Below are 24,149 nucleotides of genomic sequence, written 5' to 3'. Positions count from 1 at the left end.
ACCCATGCAACCACTCGCGCAGAGGCACACTCTGCGTCATGCACTATTTTTGGTTCTGGCAATTCTGCCTGAAAGGAATTTGCACTGCTGAAATCACACTCTCTGACAGGTTCTCATGTTAATTGTTAGTGAAAATGTGCTTGCTGTTAAACTGCCAGAAATGTTTGCCTGTCTGTGTTTATATAGTCAACATCTTATGGGTGCTAAAAGATATTAAAACTAATGATAATGTGACGTTTATCAGTACATTTACTTTTATGTCACAGCTCAGTGACTCTCAGCTCTCCAGCATTATTTAATTTCACTGCATTTCCTGCTGCTTGTATTAATAGTGCAATATTTTGAGCAATTGTCATGTGATATTTGTGTGTGTGTGTTAGGGAACTCATAATTTATATGTTAGGCAATGAATTCCGTATACAAATAAACCAGTGTGATCACCTTCAGCAATACACATTAGTAATGACAGTGAGACAGGAGGGCCGGGGTTATGAAGTTCATGCTGAATTGGTTGGGCAGTCAACCGGAGAGGGGGGATTTACCTGTACATAGTGTTGAGGGCAGCACCCTGTATGTTTTTAATGTTTCTGTGGGTGGTTAGGTCTTCTACTGGCACAAGAGGTAAAAGTTTTCACCGTTAAGTCACTAGCATGTTTGGTTTTAAAAGATCATTTGATGCTGGGGCCGGTTAACTGTGAATACAAACGTTTCTACCAACTCACACAGACAAACTCATGATCGTCTTGTGCCCTCAAACAGGCCGCTAACTGGCACTGATACAGGAAATATTGCTTGTTTCTACATTTTGTGGGTGTATGTGTCAGTTTCTCAGTGATTTGTAGTTTCCAAATGAAGCATTTGGGTTTAGAGTTTAGTTTCACTTTTACATGCCTTTAGGTTTTTACTTTGGGACTCAGTTCCCATCCATGTTGCAAGACTTTGTATTAACTGTAACACTTTCTGTAACACACTATCCCATACAGCCAAAATTGTCATCATTGGGGGTGACTGAGCATTCCCTTTCAGTGCATCCTAAAACAAAACCAGAAGATAAATACTCTAAGGGAGCCTGGAGCTAATGTATGCTGCAGATGCTTTTTTTTTTTTTTTTTTTTTTTAGCAGCAATTGTTTGTCTTGATTTATGTGATATCTACCATTTCGTGAACTGCCTGCTGAATCACGTGAAGGCTTGAACATGTGAAAAGAAAAGATTGCTTCAATGGGGAAACCCTTCCTGACACTACTTGTTTTTGTTTCTGTAGGAACTGAAAGACCTGACACAACGAAATGAGTGCTTAGATTTAAAAGGTAAGTACCAGACCAAAAAAACAAAACCCCCACTACAACAGTCACAAACGATACAGTACAATTAACAGTGTAACATGTGGAAAATAGTAATTGCAGTTTTTCTAACTTTAATTTATAAACAGCATCTAATACTGCATGGCTGAATGGTTAATTGATCAAGTGTATGTGGATATATTTTAGGTGAAAAGCTGGACTACAAGGCATGCGAGTCTCTGGAAGAGATTTTGAAGAGGGTCCAGTTTAAATTGGTGGACCTGGAGCAAACCAACCTGGATGAAGATGTAAGATGCTTTAAATATCTGCTTCTCCCCCTTTTCTCATCTTCTTTCATGTTTGATTCATGCTTTCAGTTACACTCTCATTAACTTTTCCACGATTACAGGACTAGCAGGACATGAAGTATGTGGTCACGAGTTTTCTGATTACCCCAGATGTCTACTTGTGTAAACACCATTAAAATGTTTGGGCTGCAGACATGCACAGATAGACAGTGTCGTAGTGTGGAACACATGGACACTGACCACTTCCTGTCACACACCATCCAGAACACACATACTCTGTTGCCAGAGTCATACAGGAAGAAGTTTGCTTTGGACCAGAAAGTTTAATTACTGCTCATTACGTAATTCCTGTCTGTCAAAACTGTGTCAGTACTTCCACTCTTTAACTGCAGAATTAATTTAGCTCCCTGTCACCTGCTGTTAACGGCACGTTTGCAGAGTCTGTTAACTTGCAGTCCTTGAGGTCTTGGAAACCTGATGGTTCTGGGCAGCTTTCACTTTATTTAATCATGGTTAGTTAATAATGCCGAAATATTTTCTTCAGTGACCTTAAAGACAAAGTAACTCGATGTCTTTAAATATTAAAATATGCATCAGTGTTTTATGTTATTATTTAGAGCAAGGGTCTCAAACCTAAGTGAGCTGTGAGCCCCTGCAGGCACTGTTATCTGATTGGAAGGCGACTTCAGTGTTCAAGTAGTACAAACAAACAAGAAAAAAACCTACCAGTATTTCCTAAAATGTAGTGTTTTGTTTGTTTGTTTGTTTGTTTGTTTTTATTTCAAATATTGTATGTGAAAACCAAACTGCAAATGTGAATGCATTTTTTTCTCACTCTTAACTAACTGAAGCCTTTCATTGAACTACCAAATAAACAAACAAACTTTATTTCTGGCCAGACACGTGGCAGGACTTCTGCTATAATTTTGTGCACAAAATAAAAATGCAGACATAAGTGTACCCATTAGTTTTTGACTTCTAGTGAAAAATGTTTTCTTTATGAAGAACTCTCTCACTGAACTAACACAGCCAATAGCTCAACATATTTGTACTCTCTGCTCATATTACCTTCATATTAAATAATTTTTTGGTTTTAAAGAACTTATTTTAACATTGCACTCAACAACAAACAAAATCTCTCTAAGAAAAAAAAGTAATTTCGAGGACCAAATTGCATTATATTTCTTCAATCAGTATACAATTAACATAATATTAATATAATTGCTAAAGCACTTCTGGATGGATAAAAACTGCATTTCGTTGCCGTTGACCCCTGATTTAGAGACTATGCATGTGAAGGACAGATGAGTAGTGATCTCAGCAGATGTAAACAGTGGTTCTTTCCTGGTGTTTGTAAAAGTACCTCTTCAGAGTTAAAAAACATACATGCCAGAATATTTATAGACCACAGATAACAAAAGTTATTTTTAGATAAATAGAGGTCACCATAAAAGCACCAGCAAATTCTTGTTTGAATGAATGGGATTTTTGTTGGGGAAGTCTCCAACAAAAATCCCATTCATTCAAAGTAGTTTCACTTCATAGTTTCCCCTGGTCATCCATGCCCTACCTGTAATGGCACTGACCCCACCAGTGGGTCTTGTGTCACAGTTTCAAACCTAACAAAAGTTTATACATCCATTTACGGACCTGCTTCAGTTAACCAGTAACAAGTCTGCCGGCTCTAACTAATTTGCCTATTGTGATCCAGTCACAATGTTCGCACAGTCCAGATGGAAAAAATAAATTTTAATACCAGGTGTAAATGCAGTGAGCCATGGATCAGTTTTCATGCACTAGATAAACATATCCAGACAACCAAATGGATAACATTTTTCTACCAGTGCTGAAGGGCTTCTGCGCAAATATTGGCAGATGTTTTGTGTAGGGCTTAAAGAGTGCATTATCAGCTCCGGAGCATCGATACCGCAAAAATTGTATCACCGCATTCCATCTCACAAGTTCTTCTACTAATTAAATTGGAGAGACATTATGTGTCATTTTATTTCAGTCCAAAAAACCATACAATCTAAAAAATATATATAATTAAGTAACAGTGTAGAGTGATGGTTTTTGTTGTTGTTGTTTTTTGTTTCTTTTTTTTAATATCACCCAACATGCAACATTACCCCAGAAATGTGAATAAAGTGGCAGAATGAGTCATCGACTGAGTCACCAGAGAGCAGTTTTTCAGTCTCAGGCAAGTGTCTCGCCTTGGGCTGAGATGAAATGAAGCTCTGAAAGGAGAAAATACTGAAGTAGTGTTGCCGGATGAGCTGGGATTAGAGGAAGCTGGCATAGAAAATAAATCGACTCGGGAAGAGGATGGGTTCATTTTTGAGTGGGTGTGAGAGGTATACAGTAGATGGCTTGATTTGGCTCGTACTTGACTCGACTGTGCAGCAGTGGCGTCTTGTTGGGAATGAAATGGGAAGATGAAAGGAGAAAAATGGTTAGAAAGAGATGTTTTAAGAAGCCTGTGAAGGCGCAAGCACGGGAAGCAGAGTTACAGGATGGCTTTTATTGGACTGAATGACTCATCTTCCTCCACCCTGTAGATAAACACACATTGCTGTATACTCGGTAATGTCTTCCAGTATAAACGAATGCAAAGTGGAAAGGTTAGGAGATACTATGCAGTAGCATAGCCTGTCTGACTTTGTTAGTTTTTATCAGCATCAGAAAAGGATAATCTCACATTTAATCTGGATCACCTCCTGCAGTTGGTTGATCAGTTGTGGGGTCAGTTTATTTATTTATTTCGATATTATTGTATGTTTATTTATTTATTTTTTCCATTGAAACAGATGAGAAACACAGAATCCAGTCATGAGATCTAGTGTTGCAGCAGCAAGCTGATATGCTCAGCTATGAGTTATATTTGGAAAATAGGAAAAGCAAAAGAACCAGACATCCATCCTCACTACGGTGCCATCATCTTTATGTAGTTTTTCAGGAATTACTGATATACTGAGTTGCCCCTCTGACATCATTATTAAAGCCAGATTAAAACACTGATCATGAGTGCACTTATGTCATCCTTGATCACCTGATATTTAATTTTAGTCCTGCCTCTGATTCTTACCACGCACATTTGGAGTCTTACAATCACACAGCACTTTGGTTTTTGCAGTACTCTGGAATATTTCAGAAACAACATGATGATGTTGCTTGATGGACGTCAAGTTAATCAAGCATTTTGTACTTTACTTTTCAACCAAAAGAGCCTTTACACAGTTCCATTCAAAGCGTGAACCTTTTCAGCTTCTTTTTCACAGTTTCATGTGTGATCACAAAGTGCACCAGACCTCCTCCAATGTGTCAAAACAGTGACTCTTCTACATGAACTTCGTGTTGTTTAAAAGGATAAAGTTGCAGGAAGCCAAATCCGCTAAGTAGAATGAGAGGTCAGTGCCAAAATCCTCAGTGTTTAAGTGTGCTGGGTGTAGAAGAACAGTATTTTAACCACAGTTCAGGTACTCACCCCAAACACAAACTCTGACAGCTCAGGGAGTTAAAATCGAGCTCATTATTCACAGTCTCACTGTTAGGGATGATTTCACAGTGCATGACCATGTCACCAGTGATGACAGCTGTTGGTGAGGCTGGTTTTATTTAGGAAGCCTGTGAAGGTGATGATTGTACCCAGTGTTCTCTCTAAGCTGCTCGCGTGCGCAATTGCGCACTGCTGGCACGGTCTCTGTGCACAGAAAATCTGCGTTGCGCACAAAAAAAAAAATCTAACCTGAATTGAAATTAAATTGTTTTAGCTAGCAAAGCGGCGTGGCTGATGTGGAGTGAAGCCACGTTAAGGACAACGTGTACAACCATTGGAGATGTGAGCAGGACAGACGGAACAATTGACGGGAAAAGTGTGGACTTTATACCTGTTTTTAAATTGTGTTGATAGGCCACGTAAAACCGGAGTTATGATAAAATATATGCAATGTTTGGTTTTCTTCCTGAATGCTATCGTTGTTTATATTTACTGCGGGAAGAAACAGTAAAAACGGCGTTTTATAAGGAAAGCGCTCGAAAACACTCTCTGCCTGTGAGCAAAGACAAGACCAAAAAAGCCTGCCCTTTCCTATTGGTGGAAAAATGTACCATGTCGACCAATCAAAAAATTATATGGTAACATGGCATTTAGTTGTTTAGGAAGGGGAGAAGTTTTAGGAGTTGTGGTGGTGTTTTGAGATGTGAGAGATTTGCCACATTTAGCGCAAATCTTGCGTAGTTAGTGTGTAGTGTTGTCAATAGTTTTGTTGCGTCTGCCAGAACAATGATGCGACTACTGAATGTTACAGGTGTTACAGGAGTGATACATCTCCTGTCGTCAGGCCTGCAGGTATCAGGCTGTTGTTCTCCTTTATCTCATAGTGGACAGAAATTATTTTTTGGAGTGGCACAAATGATTTGTGTGGCATCAGATTTGATGCAGAACAGCTGATTATTCTTAAAATAGTTTTAACTGTTTATTTAAAAAAAACGCCTTGGCTGCATTTTTAGGTAAACAGCTGCAAAAAACTTTGTTGTTTGCATAACTCAGTTTTTTGAAGAAGTAACTATATATTTAATTGCCCAACAATCATTATATACTGTATTTTGCAGACAGAGTTACAGGACTCTCTCCCAGACCACAGGCTCATACTCATAATGCAAGTCAGAGCTTTATATATATATTCTTGTGTTTTCAAAATTGGAGTTTAAGTTATTTTTACTTCCAGTAGTGTTAACATACTACACAGGTCATGAACAAGATTTCTTTTTTTAAATTTTCATTGTAAGTAGTCTAACATAAATGTAAATGCTGTAATTTGATTATTTCAATAAACCATGTAACTTGGATGGATTCAGTGCTGGCGTGACCACAGTGCACACGTCTACTGTTGCTCACAGTGCTCCAAGGGTCCGCTCAGGGAGTTTGCGTGTTCGCTCAGACACATGAAACATTAGAGGGAACATTGATTGTACCATGCATAGGTGAATTGCAAGTTGTCAGAATTTGTGGACTGAACCTTGTCTGAACCTCAGCACTTCTCACCTGCCTTGAGGGATTGTTACCCTGGCAACTACAACTGCTCCAAGCTGCATTACAACATCTCTTCCAGCGTTGTAACACTATGGACCAACTGTGAGAGTTCTTTAAGTTGTTAGATTTTAGTCTGTTGGTTAATGTTTCTCCTATTCTCTCCCTCTTCCTCCCCCTCAGGGTGCCTCAGCTCTCTTTGACATGATAGAGTACTATGAGTCGGCCACACATCTCAACATCTCCTTCAACAAGCACATTGGCACACGAGGATGGCAGGCTGCAGCTCACATGATGCGAAAGGTGAGAGATCATCCTCCCATACACCAACAACTACAGTGTGCAAAGGTCATGGTGTTGAGCAGAGTTGAACTCTTAACCCTTGAAAGACCAGGAGGGTTGTTTCTGCCCATACAGCTACCCTTCAGGAAAAAGTGGTCATCAGGCTCTTAGTAATGCAAACTGCAATAGTAGGAGCTAACCTGGCACAATAACAACTAGTAAACAAATTTAAAGTTAAATAAATGAAAACGACTGTCACTAAATTTAAAAAAAGAAAGTCAGTTAAACATTCATCATTCTAAAATAACACATGATTTAAAAAAGAGAGATTATAAAAGTAAGCACACTAAATGAAGTGCATTGGGACATAGTGTCAAAGCAGTGTGTGAAAAATGAAGGACATTCTTGGTATTTAGTAAAAGAAATTGGGGTAAGTATCAGTTAGGGTCTGCAAAGCGAGGCTTGTTTTGCGGCCACATGACCTGGGAATCTTGCAGTTATTGAGTTGTTTGTCAACTCGTCTTTATACCAAAGTACCAAGGAGTCAAATGTGAGGCCATCTGTCTGACAGCTGAAGCGTGTCTGATATTGTGTCATGCAACAGGATCTCAAGCACAGCAGCAGGTCTACAACAGAAATGCTGAAAAAGAAAAGAATCGAGGTGAATGTCAACCCTGAATGAAACGCTGTCACTGGTCCTTAAAAGAGCTGTACATGAATAAATCCTTGCAAATCTCAATGAACTGAATAGAACAGAGTGTGCCAGAATTTCTTTACAATGATGTGAGCAACTCCTTAGCGTTTTTTTTTCCTTCTAATAGTCCCACTAGGACCAGTTTTCTGTTATGTGCTGATTTAGAAAACCTTAAAATCAAGAGGATGTGCTTTTGTTTTGCACATGAAAAAAAAACAAGTAGTAAAACAATAGTTGAACTGTGACAGAAGATGATGGAATGACTGAAAGAAATAAGATCTGTCCTCAGAAAAGTCACTGAAGACAATTTACACAAGTGATTGAAAAATGTAAAAAGGCTTTGTTTTTAGTGAGAAAGCTCTTCAGGCTGAAGCTCAAACTGTTGCTTACTTGTGTTGTGTTAGTCATTGCTTTGTGTCTAGGGGGAAAAGACCAAGATTCTGTATTGTTTCTTATCTCTGACCTTTCATCGTCAGTGCTGCTGCAAACATAAGTCACCCTTTGACGTCAGTCATCACTTATTACTATTAAGAATTCAAATCACTAACGGCTAAACACACTGATATATAAGGACGACAGCAGCACATGAGAGAAAACACATTGATGTGAACAGCTGTTGTTTAATCAAAGCAAACTATGTGGAGTTACTGGTTACTGTTCTTTCGTTTGTTTGTTGGTTTGTTTTTTGTCGTAAGTGTGACTCATAACCCAAAAAAACCTCCCAAACTATTCAAACTTTTATGAAAAAGCAGAGATTTTTGTGTGTTAGGTTGGCTCGGTGTACTGCGGTGAACAGCACTAATAGGATAGAATAGAATGCAATTTATTGTCACTGTGCACATGTACAATAAGATACTGAGCATCTCCCACTCAGTGCAGACATGTGGGAAAAGAAAGGGGGGTTCTGCAGCACTGTATACATATGAGCAGTATTCAAAAATATAAAATATACGAATCGGGGGGAAAAATAGTGTGATATATTTACAGTCTGGGGTATTGCACAAAAATTAAGTATTGGTAATGGTAGTTATGTAGTCTGTGTATAGAGGGAAGTCCTTGGATTGGGTGGTGGAACTGTGTTGTCAGTGCATGTGTGAGTTGAAGGAGTTTTGGGAAGAAAGTATTCTTGAGTCTGATAGTCTTTGTGCTTATGCACCTGTAGCGCTTCCCTGAGGGAACCAGGTTGAACAGGTCAAAACCAGGGTGGGAACTGCCCTTGATGATGTTTGTTGCTCTGCTGAGGAAGCGTGAGAAATAAATGTCCATCAGGGAGGGGAGAGGGCATCCTGTGATCTTCTGTGCTGCCTTGACTACACTCTGAAACCTCACTCTATTCACCTTAGTGCAGCTACCGTATCATACTGTGATGCAGTATGTCAGCAGACTCTCAATGGACGAGCGGTAGGTCAGCAGCAGGTTGGAGTCCAGTTTGTACTTCCCGAGGACCATCAGGAAGTGCAGCTGATGCCTTCTTGACAGCCGCTGTGATGTTGTCTGTTCAGGAGATGTCAGTGGAGATGAGGACTCTGAAAACCGTAAGGTGTGGACCCCCCCCACACTCACCTTTGATGTATAGGGGAGTGTCAGTGCTGTGCCTCCTGAAGTCGACAGTGACCTCTTTGGTTTTCTTGGTGATCACTGCCAGGTTGTTCTCTGAACACCATGCTGCCAACTTCAGGACTTCCTCTCTGTAGGCTGCCTCGTCTCCCTTTGAGATGAGTCCAACTGCCGTGGTGTCATCAACAAACTTGATGATGAGGTTTCTGTTGTGGGTCGAACTGCAGTCCTGGGTCCAGAGGCAATACAGGAGGGGGCTCAGCACACAGCCCTGTGGGAGCCAGTGCCCAGCATGCGAGTGGAGGAGAGATGAGGGCCGAGTCTTACAGTCTGGGGCCAGTTAGTGAGAAAGTCCTTTATCCAGGCACACGTGAGAGGGAGGAGGCCAAGAGTGACCAGTTTTGTGATGAGAATATCCAGAATGATTGTATTAAAAGCTGAGCTGTAATCCACTAAGAGCATTCGGATGTAGCGTTGCTGCTGCTCCAGGTGGCTCATCACAGAGTGGAGGGCTATCTTCTGTGGATCTGTTCTGTATGCAAACTGTCTGCAGAGTAACAAATTACTTTGCACTCTTTATTATTATTGTGGCCTACTCATTTGTTTTTATTTTCCATTTGGGTCATTAATTTAATCCTAGAGGGAAAAACACCACATTCTTAATCACAGTCAGTGATTATGTGGTAACTGTGTACAACGGTCTTACTGTAATCAAAACTATGTGTGGGAAACTTCTTTGGCATTTGATCAGTGCTTGGACCAAAAGGCATTCCCTGTCTCCGAGCAATGACCGTCTGATTTATGAAGCAATGCTGCACAGCTTGAACATTATCAATGAAAACTCATAACTCATTTCAATGAAGTAAATGGAATCGAATTAACAAATGCTTCGGCAAGTGCATGTCCTTCAATCCCTGAGATCTGCCTCGGGTTACATAAATAACAACACTACTTCTCATTGCCTTTATGTTGGCTTCAATTAAAATCAAAGCAGTTCCACTAAAAGTTTGCATGTTTCTGTGTGTTTTGGCTATTTTACTCAGTCACTTACATATTTATCCTGCTTGGCCTTTGCACTAGGATTTTATTTCATTCCAAGAGGCATGCTGTGATTGTTTTCATCACAGTAATGTGGATTGTTTTGGGCTTGGGGATGTTTATGTTGTATAGCCAATAATTTGCACCTCTGTTGGTGTTTCCCCCTCAGACGAGCTCTCTGCAGTATCTTGATGCCCGTAACACTCCCCTACTGGACCACTCGGCTCCCTTTGTAGCACGAGCGCTCAGGATCAGTGGCAGCCTGGCAGTCCTCCATCTGGAGAACGCTGGCCTCTCTGGCAGACCACTCATGTTATTGGGTAAGTCAGCCAAAGTACTAGGGCGTGACAGAGGATGTACAATAGCAAGTGGAGCTTTATTTCACCTTCAGAGAAGCTTTTTATCTGATTAAACATAAAATTATTATTCCTTTTACCATTTTCTTTAACCTCTTCACCTTTTCTTCCCTCACTTTTCTTTTGTTTTTCATCTCACTGATACAGCTACAGCTCTGAAGATGAATATGAACCTCCGGGAGTTGTACCTTGCTGACAACAAGCTCAATGGCCTGCAGGACTCAGCCCAACTTGGCAATTTGCTCAAGTTTAACTACAACATTCAGATCCTGGACCTACGTAATAATCACATCCTGGACTCTGGTAAGAAGCAGTAATAGTGCTCTGACACAGTAACAAGTACCATCATTATTTATTTATTTATTTACAGTTTTGTTTCATCGGGGTGGTATTTGTTGTTAGATTTGTTTGCTCTATGTACCATAATATTGTTTCACTGAAACTTTTTTAAAAATCCTTCAGTCTCAGCAAAGGGGCAACATAAAAGAAGTAGATCATATTCAGATATTAAAAATTTGTATAACAAGCAGTAAAACCAAAAGCAGGCAAACACAAAATGCTAAATAATACAAAATTAAAGCAGTGCAAACAAGTGAAAGCTAATACACAAACCAGTAAAATAACATTAGGTATTGAACAGAAGTATCTTCATATTAAGGCAGCTGCGAGCTTTAACATACATATACTGATTTTAGCCTGATTAAATGAAAATTAAATGAAACTCCACTTAAAGAAACAATCCTGGTGAGTGTCCTTTCGGATAAGACAAAATGGCTTTAGTGGCTGGCGAGATTGATTTTATTAAGGAAAAACCTTGCCATGAAAGCTATAAGAAGTACATGGTCTCACACACAGGGTGGCCTAAGGATCTTCAGTTACTTGAAATGTTTTAGTTACAGCACTGTGCAAAAATGTTATTTTTACTCCTGCTACACATTTAGGCACCATAATGCTACTGCATACTTTAAGACTGCAGTATTTTGGGGAGCACTGAATCACTGTTGTTGCAGTTGGTGTACATACAGCGATTGATGATTAAGTCTACTATAATAATAACTTAAGGGGGCAGATATTAGCTGAACCACTCGTTAGTCATAACATAATGAACTCTATTTTTCCCTTGTAGTCTGACTAACACTTCAGGCCTTCAAGGCAATAATTACATGTATCTTAGTGGTTAATGGTAACAATAGGCTAATTAGATATGTTGTCATTTCTGTCTTTAGAAAAAAAAAGGAATTATAATATTAACAATAGGAACAACAATAGTAGTAGTAGTGATAATAATAATAATATGTTGTTATTACTGTTTACTGTTAATAATAATTCCTGTTACTTTGTCCTGGCACTGGCCCACAGATTGAGGAAACACTGGAATATTATTTTTCACAACCATTTCATTTTTATCTACTTCTCAAATTAAAAATCATACCATGTTGATGCTGCCGATTTCATTTTCTGGCTAAATGGTGTGGGGGTTTTTTTTTTTTGGCTTGTTTTTTACTTAACCATTTTCCTTACTGTTCGTTTTAAGCTAAAGCAAATGTATTTATGCAGAAGAAATATATTTTGTATTTCTGTTGCATGTTCACTTTTAGATTTCATTTAAAGTGACATTAAAGGGGTCCTAAAAATCCTCAAATGTGTCTTCTTTATATCAATAGAAGTTGTGACAATGCATAGGGATATTAATATGGGCTTTACAGTTTACAGTTGCTAAAGTTTTTTCCACTGCACTTCATCAACATTACAGTAATCTTCTAGATGCTCATCAGAACTCGGTCTGTGTGTGTTTCTGTGCAGGTCTGGCCTATGTGTGTGAGGGACTAAAAGAACAGAGGAAAGGCCTCGTCACGTTGGTGCTATGGAACAACCAGCTCACGCATAATGGCATGGGCTACCTTGCTGCTGCACTGGTATACACACACAAACAGATACACACACTTGGTCACAGTGAAGTCAGGCACATTGATTGAAGGTTTTAACAGCCTATGTGTGTAAACTTAGAAAAAGAAGAAAAGAAAAAAGCACCTGGAAGGCAATTTTTTTTTTTTTTTTTTAAACTCTGTCAGATAAGTGATCCGAATAGAAGTCTGCTATTTATTTCTTCGTTTCTTAATATCCTGCTAGGATATTCCACCCCCAGCTAGGGCTCACTTTCCTGCACATGTGCACATTTTAATTCTACCTCAGTCAATGTTTATGACTGTAATTTAATTATTGTAATACATTTTACCCATAAAGCATGTCATCTTTACTGGAATAATGGTGAGTCACATCCAGGACCCTGCTTGAAGCAGACGTAGCAAGGTTGGGGGTTTCCAGTTTCTCCTCAGGTTGCACAGGCTATGTTTCACACTCCTTAATGTCTGGACAAATAAGACTTAGAACTCTGTTTATTTTCCTCATGGGCATTCATACTTGCATATCCTTTTGGAAACTGCTGTTCAATTACTTTAGACAGGTGTGTAGCTGGTGTGTTAGTGTGCTGTGCAAACAGGTGCTATGACGTCTGATTTGACTGGACATTTCCGCATAAACTTGTCATTAATACACCTGACATTTTGTGTTGACGTATTTCACTAAGTGAATAATGTGATCTCATGTCCTGGTCGTGCCATTTCCAGTTCAACCTGGAATAAATTCATAGTGGTTAGTTACAGATAATCCATTGCTGAAGTCGCACATCTGTCATTGAGGGATTGAATGTCATTATCTGTTCCTCTCAGTGTCCTTTCCTTCCATCTTTTTATTGTGTTAGTACTACAGACTCTGATGAGTCATTCCATCTTCAGCCTTGTCAAGGACAGATAACTGCCTTTTTTCTGTTTGTATGTAGTGGTCAGAGGTCTTGTTGCAAACCATTGGGTATATTAAAAAAGAAAAAACTAACATAACATAAATGACTGCATGAATCCACTGCAGTACATTTGTTGATCTCATTACTTCCAGTTTATTGATGGTGATTAATGAGATTTGGTTAATTTTGTTGACTTGGTGTAGTTATGTTCATTATGGGCAGGGCTGCAGTTACGCTTCACTGTTTGTCATTTTTAACCTATGATGTAGTTTTTGAATTTCATTTTAATAGCCAGCTCCCATCATGTGATACATAAAAGCTACCGTAGCCATAGAGACGCTTCCTTCTGGACCCACGTAACTGGCAGCATCAGAATGACAACATCCAGGTTTCATGCTTTATCAAACTGAGGTTCAATGTTAATGGTCTTTAAAGTGGACGTGTTTGTTATGTGGACAAAAAGGCAACTTGCATTACATGACACTGTTTGATAAGTCCAAAATAAGGATATCTTATTGGAGACAAGTGCTGTTTTCCATTGCATACAGTAGAGTGTGCAGCTCTGTTTAAAGCTTCTTGCACCAGTGGTGTCATTGGCCAACTGGCTACATTTTCTGAAGCCTGGAATTTTGGAACTTGGGCCCACAGGAGGTGCAATGGCCCTGATTTGTATATATCACAGTTACTGTATTTGTTACATAGACCCATACCTGTATCTTGTACATAAAGCCATCGGTTTTATTTGATTCTTAGGTTCAGTGTGATTGCATTGTGAGACAACTTTTCAACAAATTGTTATTGTAAGCAAACTTTTTTAGATAAAAACAGGATTTACTTTAAGCTACATGAAAAGGAAATGCAATAATGTAAAATGGGTTAAAAATTTATCATCAAACCTAATGTGGCAGATAACTATGCTTAAACCACACATGTTAATAATTATAAGAGGGATTCACTTATTTTTATAACCTGTGGTGGTCTTTGCCTTTCGATTACTTAAACCAGTATTTCTGAGATTTTTCCAATAAATGTGTCTGTTGGTTTTTGTTTTTGTTTGTTTGTTTTGTTCAAACAAAATGTCCTAAAATTTCAATTCTCACAGGTAAAAAAGAACCTTTGATTGTTTTGGCTAATCATTCACAGCCCTGGATTTGACCACAGTTTACTTGGCTGCTAAAATGTTATGAAATGATAATGTTGCCCAAAAATGTAAAAGCAGCACGGCTTGGTGCTCACTCATTTAAATGGGCATTTGACGTTTTAGCACTAGCTAACAGGAATGATCTTAATAAATACTCTTAATGGATGAGTAAATAGTAAGTAATATCAAAACTGCCTACTTGGGGATGAGACCTTTAAAACAAATCTCAATGATACTTAAAGAGAATGACTTTCTGTAAACACTTCATGTAGGCATTGAATCCTGCATAAAGTACAACGTTGCTTATTTTTTGACATTTCTAAAATTACACTAGATGTACAAAGCTTATTCAAGTTCAAGGTTCTTTATTCATCACATGCGTAGTTATACAAGTATAACACACTGTGAAATGTAACCTGACACGCTCCTAAACTTGTGCAAAAGGGGGGAGAGAGGAAGAACATTATATATTATGTACATTATGTGAATGTGCATGTATGTAGCATGTATGCAGCAAGCAGGTGAATTCTGTACATTAAGTGTATTAAATAAGAATAGACATTCTGTACTGTACTTCTGTACTTATTCCTGTACTGTTAAAAAACACAGCAAAACACTGTGATTATGTTATTCATTATTATTTCCACTTGTAATTTAAATATTGTTCCTCTCAGCCATGCACACAGAGTCTGGAGACTCTGAACCTCGGCCATAATTCGGTGGGTAACGAAGGAGTCCACAAGCTGAAAGACGGGCTGATCGCCAACCGCTCTGTGCTCAGGCTGGGCCTTGCTTCCACCAAGCTGTCCTGTGAAGGTAGGAAATGATGTATTTGTTCCTCAGCTGTAGTTTTTTCTGGTGTGTGCGTGTGTGTTGGATTTTGGCATTTTTGACTGGCCTCCTGTTGTTGTGTGCTCTAGGAGCTGTGGCTGTGGCCGAATTCATTGCTGAGAGCCCCAGACTGCTGCGCCTGGACCTTCGAGAGAATGAGATTAAAACAGGTGGCCTCATGGCCCTGTCTCTTGCCCTGAAGGTTAACACCTCTCTGCTGCGTCTCGACCTTGACCGGGAGCCCAAGAAAGAAACTGTGAGTATGTGAATAAGAAATGGTAAAGGGTAGAGAGGACAGGAAGGAGATGGTTGAACATAGTCCAAATATTTCTGCAGCATTATCCCATTTCAGCTGTGTACAAATGTGTTTGTTGGGTTGAAATTAGGTGCCTTTGTACTTTGCCAATATTTTCCCTGGATTTCGAAGCCCCCTTAACTTCATAAGGAGAGGAGGTGATGTTTTCAGTGTATATAAAATGACTCATTTTCAGCAATTCCAGTGAGAAGACCAAAACCTAATACAGGTATTTACAGTTTAGGTATAGCTTAGTGTGGCTTGTTGGACGGTGCCAAATACTTCTCCTGTCCAAAAACTGTAAAAGAAATTGATGAGCCATGCTGATATTATGATATGATATGTGCACTGCTCTGATAAATACCCAATAGGCAACAGATCTCAGTTGTTAGTTAATCCCCAACAAAAGTACAATCGTCTTTTTTCTGGGGAGAGGTACTTATGATCTTCTCCATCTGTTATGCCAGCACGATGCCATCCTTTAAAAAAAAAAAAAAAAGATTGTGTTGTGAAAGAACATACTTCTTGCTAAAACAAATGAAAGAAGTAAGGCCCTGTTACAGTGACTGTTTTGCATATTAGAAATGTGTTTTTTGTATTTTTTGATTTTTTTGTCTCTTAGGTAAAGAGCTTTATTGAGACACAGCGTGCCCTGCTGGCTGAGATCCAGAATGGTTGTAAGAGGAATTTCATCCTTGCTAAAGAAAAAGAGGATAATGAGCAGAAGATGAAGCAGTCTGCCTCTATGGCTGAAATTGCCACAGAGCAAGAGCAAGAAGAGGAGGAGGAAGAGGAGGAGCATGAATCAGCATCAGAGGAGAGAGGTGACGTAGAGGATAAAGACGATGAAACGGCAGGAAATGAAACGCAGACAAGCAGGCAGTCAGGAGCGAGCTCTGACTCAGATGTTCCCCAGACTCATCTGGAGTCTGACTCTGACACTGAGGACGAGGAGGAAAGCGAGGTGGTAACAAAATCTTCCACTTCAAACTCCTCCACTCTCTCAAACCAGACTGCTACTCATACCCATCCAGGGGTCGCACAGTCTCAACTCAGTGCCTCACATACATCCTCAGCCTCACCGTCCAAAGGGTCAAGCGTAATTTCTGTCACCGTCACAGAATCTACAGCTCCTCCGGGCACACCTCCATCTCCTGGACGTTGCATATCCGTCTCAAGCCCTGGGAGGGGTCATAAGATTTTCATGGTGACCCGGGTGGAGAGCCCCCCTGAACAGCATCAGCTCCAGTTAAGTGTGCCTGCTGTTCCCAGCCAGTCTAAAGAGCCCTCAAAGACTCCTGCAGACACAACACAGCAGACACAACCCCTGTGTACAATTCAGACACCTACACAAACCCAACTGACACAGGAGGAAATGAAGGAGAACTCACCTGCTCTTTTGACAGACTCTAAAATGACAGAGCAGAGTCCTTTAGCATTAAATACTCCACAGACCTGTAAACTAGAGCCACAGTCTACAACTGAAAACACAGATCCAAGTCTACAGTCACCAGCTCCGCCTTTAAATTCCTCATCAGACCAGGTAACAGAGAGCCCTAAAAGCCCCCAACCTGAGCCTCTTTGTGTAGAAGGAAACAAAAAGGAAGAGGAGGCGAAAGGTCCTGTAGGAAATGATTGGCAGGTGATACCCCGAGAGCGTGAACAGTCAGAGGAACTGAATCCACCCCAGACTAGTTTACCTACACAGCAGGAACTGTTAACATCTGGACTGCAACAGCTACCAAATGATGTAGTAACTGCGGCAGAGGAGGCCTGCTTACCACACCAAACACAGGAGACGCTTCTACAGAAAGAGAAGCAGGAAATATTAGTCAGCTTACCAGAAAATGAAAAACTCAGTTTAGCAGAGACAGAACAGCCAAACCAAGAGGAGCCAAGGCCAAAGCAACAACCAGAGGCACATGAACAGGAAGCAGAGTCTTTCCCCTCTGTCCACACTGATCTGCAGGCACCAGCTCTCACTCAGGGTGGAGCACAGGAGTCAAATCCTCAAACAGGAGATGCAACACAAAGTCCTAACCCCACCTCATCTTGGCCTGAAGCCATCACTCAAATAAATCCACCGGTTGAAAGGGAGGAATCGGCTGACGAGAGCTCTGCAGACGAGGGAGAGAGTTTTGCTGAGGCTCTAGAAGGGGAGGTGCTCGGTGCTGCTCTGCCCAATGGCCTGAAACCTGAGTTCTCCCTCCATCTTCTCGACACTGAAAGCCCCAAGCCTGGCAGCTGTGTGATGGAGCACGGTGAGAATGTGTGAACACTGATGTCATGTTTTTTAAATCAGGTCGCATTCAGTAGATTTTTTTTGTTGTTGTTGTTGTTGTGGAAAGGTTGTTTTAAAGTCTCTTATGTGTCACTCGTGTAGTGAGTGTCAGCTGTGGACAGGACCTGGAGGAACTGCTGCTGGAAGCCAGTTTGGAGACTGGGAGAGATGCACCGTGAGGTATAGAGCATTTATCACACTATTAATCTGCTGCAGAGTGTGCTTGAAGCAATACTACTTTGTTGCATTATAACTTATAAAAAAAACATAATTCCTGTTTGTGCTAATCAGCAAATAAACACGAGTCTCTGCCTGCCCTCTAACAGCCCCTCATGTCAGCCTCAGTTACTTTAAACCTAAAGAGCCCAGTCAGTTCTGATTGGCCGGATTTCAAAGCTGCCCTTCATGAGACTTCATCCGGCTCTAGTGGCTAGAAAACAAATATTTGTGTACTTGTTCGAGCCTTATTCTCTAAAGTATGCAACTGATGAAGACCAACCATAACGTGAGAACCCTTTGCAGAAAATGCTACAGAACCTGCTTCTGGAAAGTGTTAAGCTGGTGCTAATATGTAGCACGTTCTATGCACATTCTCCTTCTGGTAGAAAAACAGCACGAAAATGACAGAAAAGGCACTTTGTGTTTTCTGCTTCTGCTCTTTTAATATTTCAGTTTACAGTTTATTTCTCACAACTTAAAACGCAATAAAATGACCAAATGTGCAGATAATGACATTAATGATGCAAAACACAAGTGTCTGCTCTTCATCAGACAATGAAACAGCACAATCTTAAATCTCATATGACCAATAACATCCAGTCATAAATCAGATCTTATATAGGGCAAACAATAGGTGTTAAATGTCATCATCCATGTAGCCTAGAAACAAATGATACATACTAGTTGCAATGCTTGTATCAAAGAGAAGTGTTAAGATGTTTTCATACATGCTCTGCAGCTTTTCAAACACTTGTGTAACAGAGGGGCAGCTCTGTAGTCAGACATTAGCCTGCCAGCTCACTGGTAGTAAGAGTGTGTGTGTGTGTGTGGGGTGCTGGATTGTGCTGATATGTGAAGGCCAAGTGGATTTATATACAAGTATATCTTGCTCACATTTCCTCCACTGAACCACAAAGAGTATATTCTGTAGTGCAAATGATTGTGAAATGGACCATTTTCTGGTGTGTACATGAATACAGCTTCATGGTGTGGTTAATGAAATATTTAAACGTGGTTCGGATCAAAGTTCAGTTTCTAAAACGTTTATCTCCTCTCTCCTGCTTCCACAGGGACTGTCGGGACAGGTGAAAACAGCATAAGTTGTCTGGCTTTGCTACGTGACTGGTTGCCCTTCAAGTTTTTGTCATAACCTCCAACACAGCATTCTCATAAAGGACAGAAGACCCAGTGTTAAACTCGCAGCTCTGTACAGGAAGATACAAACAAATAATGGAAAAGACTTGAAGGGCAAGATTTGCCTGTGGAGCTCAGTTGTGACATAAGGAGACCCTCCACATCCACACTACACCCAACCACTGAAACACACATGCACATTGAATATGCGAAATGAGGGGGAGAGAAATAAAGTTCAACCTGTTGTCACTACATTTTGTCAGCCGCAATCTTTACATGAAGAGAAGTGTGGGGACAAAAGAGAGAGGATGAAACACTAACCAAAGACGGACCTTCCTCACAGCTCCTTGCGCTCTTCTGTAGGTCTCCACAATGATTAAAAAAAAAAAAATAGTAATTAAAAGGATTTTTTGTAACATACATACACAAAGACAATAACAGATGATGTGAAGTGACAGAAGACAAAAGAACAGTGGTAGACCCTGCCCATCAGACCTGCTGGCTTAAACACTTGAGGTTGGAGTAGGTCGCTCTTTAAGGCTTTTATATCCACAGAAGCTGAAGTTGTTAACGTGTCTGTTTAAGTGTCAACATTTTCTGTGTGCGTGTCTCCCACTCCCTCCTTTAAACTCTAAGGGACTTCTGCCAAAGTGACCTCTCCTGTTTGTTTTCTCCTCCTGTACTCACTTTGGCCCCTCAGGAATCGGCGTTCCCACCACCGCTCAGACCTTTCAGATCTGACGCGGAGGAGCTGCAACCGTCTCCCGCTCGCTTCTGCTACAATAAAAATGCTTTTTAGAGTTCACCGAGTCGGTGATTTGTTCCCCGCTGAAAAGAAAAGAAAACTTTAGTGAATATCAGAAATGTATACGTCTGATTTTGGTTGATTTATTTCTGGGCGATACGGGGCAAAAATCAGTTTTTCCTTTGATTCTCTGCAGCTCAGTGATTGCTTTATTCGATTGATCTTTGTTGTGTGAAAGTGTAAGGAAAAACAGCCTGGTCTCAGTCGTCATCTCCCCGCTCTTTTCCTCCGGTCCCTCAGTCTTCCACTGGCACTTCGTGCCATCTCTCCCCTATGTTCTCCCTCCTCATCATGTTGCCTTCAGTCTCACCACTTCAGATTCAGTGTTGTTTTGATTTTTTTCCTAAGGGGGCAGGTGTCCAGGTTTTTTGTTTGGCTGTTTTGAGAAATCAATTACTTTATATTTATTTTATGAGCCCTCTGATTTATTTGACCCCCACCCCCCCCCCATTTTCCTTTCCTTTCTTCTGATTAGGGGTTTGCTTTAAAGTTTTTGATGTATATATCATATCACACTAGGGGAAATATTTAGTTTTTCTTTTGTTTTTTGAGGGGGGAGGGGCTCTAATAAAAATGAGAGGAAGGGTAAATAAGATTGAATGATTAGAAACGGTAACAGCAAAACAAAGAAGCGGTGGGCATAAGAGGCAACATATTTTAAAGCTGCGCTGCTGTGTGAATCTGTGGCCACAAGGGGGCAGTGATGGCTGTTTCCCCACAGGCCCAAAGGAGATCACAGTCTGAGCAGAATCACGTGCTGATGTCTGTAAAAATCCAACTCCTGACCATAGTTTTTCAGAGCAGGGCAGTTAGACGGTATCTCTACTTTGATAATTCCTCCCTGAAGCAGATACCGGCAGGTTGGATTTCTTTTCCTGCCGACGGAGCAGCATTCAACCTTCCTGCTCTTCTACACCCAAACGATAGTTTGCTCCCACTGTTTGTAATGCTTTAATTTTAGATTTTTCTTTTTTTTAAAGAATAATTTGTTAACTTAATTAAACTGTGCTGGTAATCACAAAGTTATGTATGGCAAAATTTGTTCCTCAAATAAATGCATGTAATAACTAATAATATGACTGAATGTATGTTTCAATGGAAAATACTCCACTTGGAGCTGCACACGAATGCATGAATGACAGCAAGAATGATTTGGATGAAGTTTTGGGTTACAAATAATGTAATAACAGACCAGGCTCAATATGTTGCAGTAACGGCAATTAAAATGGTGTTAAGAAGTGCAGCAAGCAGCACTGACATGATTACGGCTCCTCTGAAAGGAAAGAAATGTGCTGTTGCTCTTTTGTTCTTTTTGGCTTGTTTTCTGCACTGCTGAGCGGCTCCTCGCAGGCACGTTAAACCAAAGCCTGTCACTGATAACGATGTTACTTGAACGTCGGATGCTGTGTCATTAATGTGGTTTTCGTTTTTGTTTTTTACACATAGTTTCAAGTTGCATGCACACTTTTCAAGCTTGTCAGGCTGTTCTCAAATTCTGATTAACAACCACCAACACACACACACACACACACACACACACACACCTTTTGCTCCAACTAACAGAAATCGGACTTATACATGAGACATCTCTACATTTGAGTCACTTTAGACCAGTGATACCCAACCTGAAGACGCTCCAAAAATGAAAGATCTTAAGACAGTCCTCTGCTTTTTGCTTTGGATGCTTAATTTATTTGTTTTCAGATAAGACAATTTTACAGTAGACCATAGCAACTTATTGAGCAAAGATCCCCATGTTAAGAACTTGACCAGGACTAAAATACTGTGTGACCAAACGCACTGACACATCCATGCATTTTACTCTTTATAGGACATGTTTGGCTGATGTAATGAGAGTATACTGTTAGTTTCAGGTCTTCACATATTCTCTCAATCGTAAGAAAAGATTTGAAATTAAGGTGTTTTTTGAAAGCTGACTTTATCGTTGTATTTCTGGTGGCTCAATACTGCAGTGGTTTATTCATTCGCTTCACAATGGAGAAGGATCCTGGGGAGGAGATACAAATCCCTCTGTGGTGATGTCAAGAAGTGCACCTGGCACCTACATAAATAAATCTATCAAATCAAACGTGCTGCCTGCTGTGGTGACCGATTGTCAATAAGGAAGTTGCTAAAAGTAGCATTACAAAAACTCCATGAAGACATCAATAAGTGTGAAAATCTTTATACTCTGTCCACCTGTTCAACATTTATTCATTTATTTTTATTCTTTGCTAAATATTTGCATGTTTCATTTTGTGAATAATGAGGCTGTTTCCTAGCATTTACCAACTGGCACCAGGGGACTCGTTTGGATTTATCGTCAGTCAAATTTCATAGCAGGCTGATGGAAAATAAACAAGTGTCCCATTTCTCTGCACCAGGGTTTCACAGCCTTTAAATTTAAAGTTGGCTTCAGAAAAAGGAGAAAAGCATGTTTTAGCTACCTTCTTTTGTTCCTTAAGATCCTTGTTTCTCTCTCCCTCCTGTCCTATGGTCATTTCTATTTCATGCCTTTGAAATTAAGTATAAAACAAAAAGAAGTCATGGCGTTATTATTAGAACACCACAGAGATTCCAGGAGAAACACTTCCCTCTCCTGAAACTATTCCCCAGTGTGAACCGACTCATCCCTCTAGGGTGTAGTAGGCTGTCCTGGAGTGAAGGTGTGGAGAACGATGGGAGCTCTGCTCTGTATGTTTTACTATACAAATTCTTGACCACACAAATCCACCCCGCCCAATTATATAAGAATGAGAGAAAATTGAGAAGAGGCCCCAAAGTGGTGCAAGTTTCAAGTAAATGTCACAGAGTTTCTTTGTTTTTTGTTTTCAAAGTTACATTATGAATCCTGAAATGCTGAAGAAAGTACCAGAAATGGCTCATCTTTGCATTTTGAATCACTATTTTTTTGTTTTTCATGTTTGTAAACTTTTACAGTTGTAAACAGAAACTGTGATCTTTCCTTTACTTCAACTGCTGTAAGGGGCGATGCTCTGACCACTCAGCTGGTTTGTTATTATTAATTCATTTTTAATTATGTCATTTTCCAGAGGCCAGACACCAAACTACTCGATTATTTAAGAAGAAAAGAAATATATTTTAATGTTAGCCCTCAAGTTTGGAACCACAGGCCTACATTCATTCAATCTTCAGTTTTCTTCTGTGTTCACCGATTGCAACAGTTATCTGTGATGCCACAAAACGTCCTTCCTGTCATCAGTGCCTGTAATCACCCACCCAAACCTGCCCTGCAGTCAGTGTAGTGTAATCACGTTCGGTGTAGATTTGGAGGATTTTCTTCTCAGTCTGGACTCTTACATCTCGGGACACAAACTGTGTGACACTGTTGCTGCACAGAGTTTTGGTTTTGTTGCATCCGTGGGGAAATTCTCGTTGAAATAAAACATTCCTAATGTTCTGTTGGCCTCCTGCGTTTTCTTCTTTTGTGACTTATCATATGGCTCGAAAAGCACCTGAGGCTTGTTTATCTCCACGCTGGTACGAGGCATGTGATTGTGGACCTCGGGGCAGATGGCTGAAAAGTTCATCAGTGTGAAGTTTTCTTGAATCTCTCCACCGACGTTTAATTTCCTCAAGTAGAAAAAGCTGATAACTGCCCACAGCAAGGAGCAGGACCAGGTATGTGGTTTAATAAATATTAACTGGACGCAGATTTTCTTCTAGTGAAGAACGATTCAAAGGAAATTGCTTTTCATGTGCACACAGGGACGCTGGATTAAACAGAGCTAAATTCTTGAGACAGCAGCTGCTCACTTGGAAGCTATGACTTTTTTTCTGACATACAAGGCCTTTACCGAAATCGAACTAAGAGGAAATAAAAGCATGAATAATTTTCTGAGTGTCAGCTATATATCGTAGGGTCGTGATGTTAAAATTCTTTATGTAATTCTTTGATCAAAATTTGTCTATCACACAGAGCTCATCTGTGTTATTTGGATTCTTACTGTGCTTAGTCTTGTTGTCAAATTCTTTTTACATCGAGGGCCTCATATGGCTCACTTTAATATTAAGTGGGCCAGATCAGTGAGCTTCCCCTTTCTTTCAGTGTTCTCTTAATCAATATTAAAATGAAG

General features: G+C 40.1%; 1 protein-coding gene across 1 annotated transcript in view; it reads left to right on the top strand.

The window, feature by feature from the left end:
• Nucleotides 1-23,473, top strand: part of ppp1r37 (protein phosphatase 1, regulatory subunit 37) — a 48,770-nt gene extending 25,297 nt beyond the window's left edge. The window contains exons 3-13 of the mRNA XM_085430157.1: nucleotides 1,264-1,309; nucleotides 1,490-1,590; nucleotides 6,803-6,922; nucleotides 10,360-10,510; nucleotides 10,694-10,849; nucleotides 12,350-12,462; nucleotides 15,162-15,303; nucleotides 15,408-15,574; nucleotides 16,236-17,874; nucleotides 17,997-18,074; nucleotides 19,184-23,473. Coding sequence (XP_085286283.1) covers nucleotides 1,264-1,309; nucleotides 1,490-1,590; nucleotides 6,803-6,922; nucleotides 10,360-10,510; nucleotides 10,694-10,849; nucleotides 12,350-12,462; nucleotides 15,162-15,303; nucleotides 15,408-15,574; nucleotides 16,236-17,874; nucleotides 17,997-18,073 — 2,712 coding nt within the window. The 3' untranslated portion in view covers nucleotide 18,074; nucleotides 19,184-23,473. The remainder of the gene's footprint in view (nucleotides 1-1,263; nucleotides 1,310-1,489; nucleotides 1,591-6,802; nucleotides 6,923-10,359; nucleotides 10,511-10,693; nucleotides 10,850-12,349; nucleotides 12,463-15,161; nucleotides 15,304-15,407; nucleotides 15,575-16,235; nucleotides 17,875-17,996; nucleotides 18,075-19,183) is intronic.
• Nucleotides 23,474-24,149: the final 676 nt, after the last annotated feature.

The sequence above is a fragment of the Copadichromis virginalis genome, linkage group LG14 (genome assembly GCF_057382275.1).
Source record: "Copadichromis virginalis isolate Kocher_CV1m ecotype Utaka linkage group LG14, C_Virginalis_male_GT1.1, whole genome shotgun sequence".
Classification (NCBI taxonomy): Eukaryota; Metazoa; Chordata; class Actinopteri; order Cichliformes; family Cichlidae; genus Copadichromis; species Copadichromis virginalis.
The sequence above is the reverse complement of the archived record's forward strand: the minus strand, read 5'-3'. Positions and strand labels throughout refer to the sequence as shown.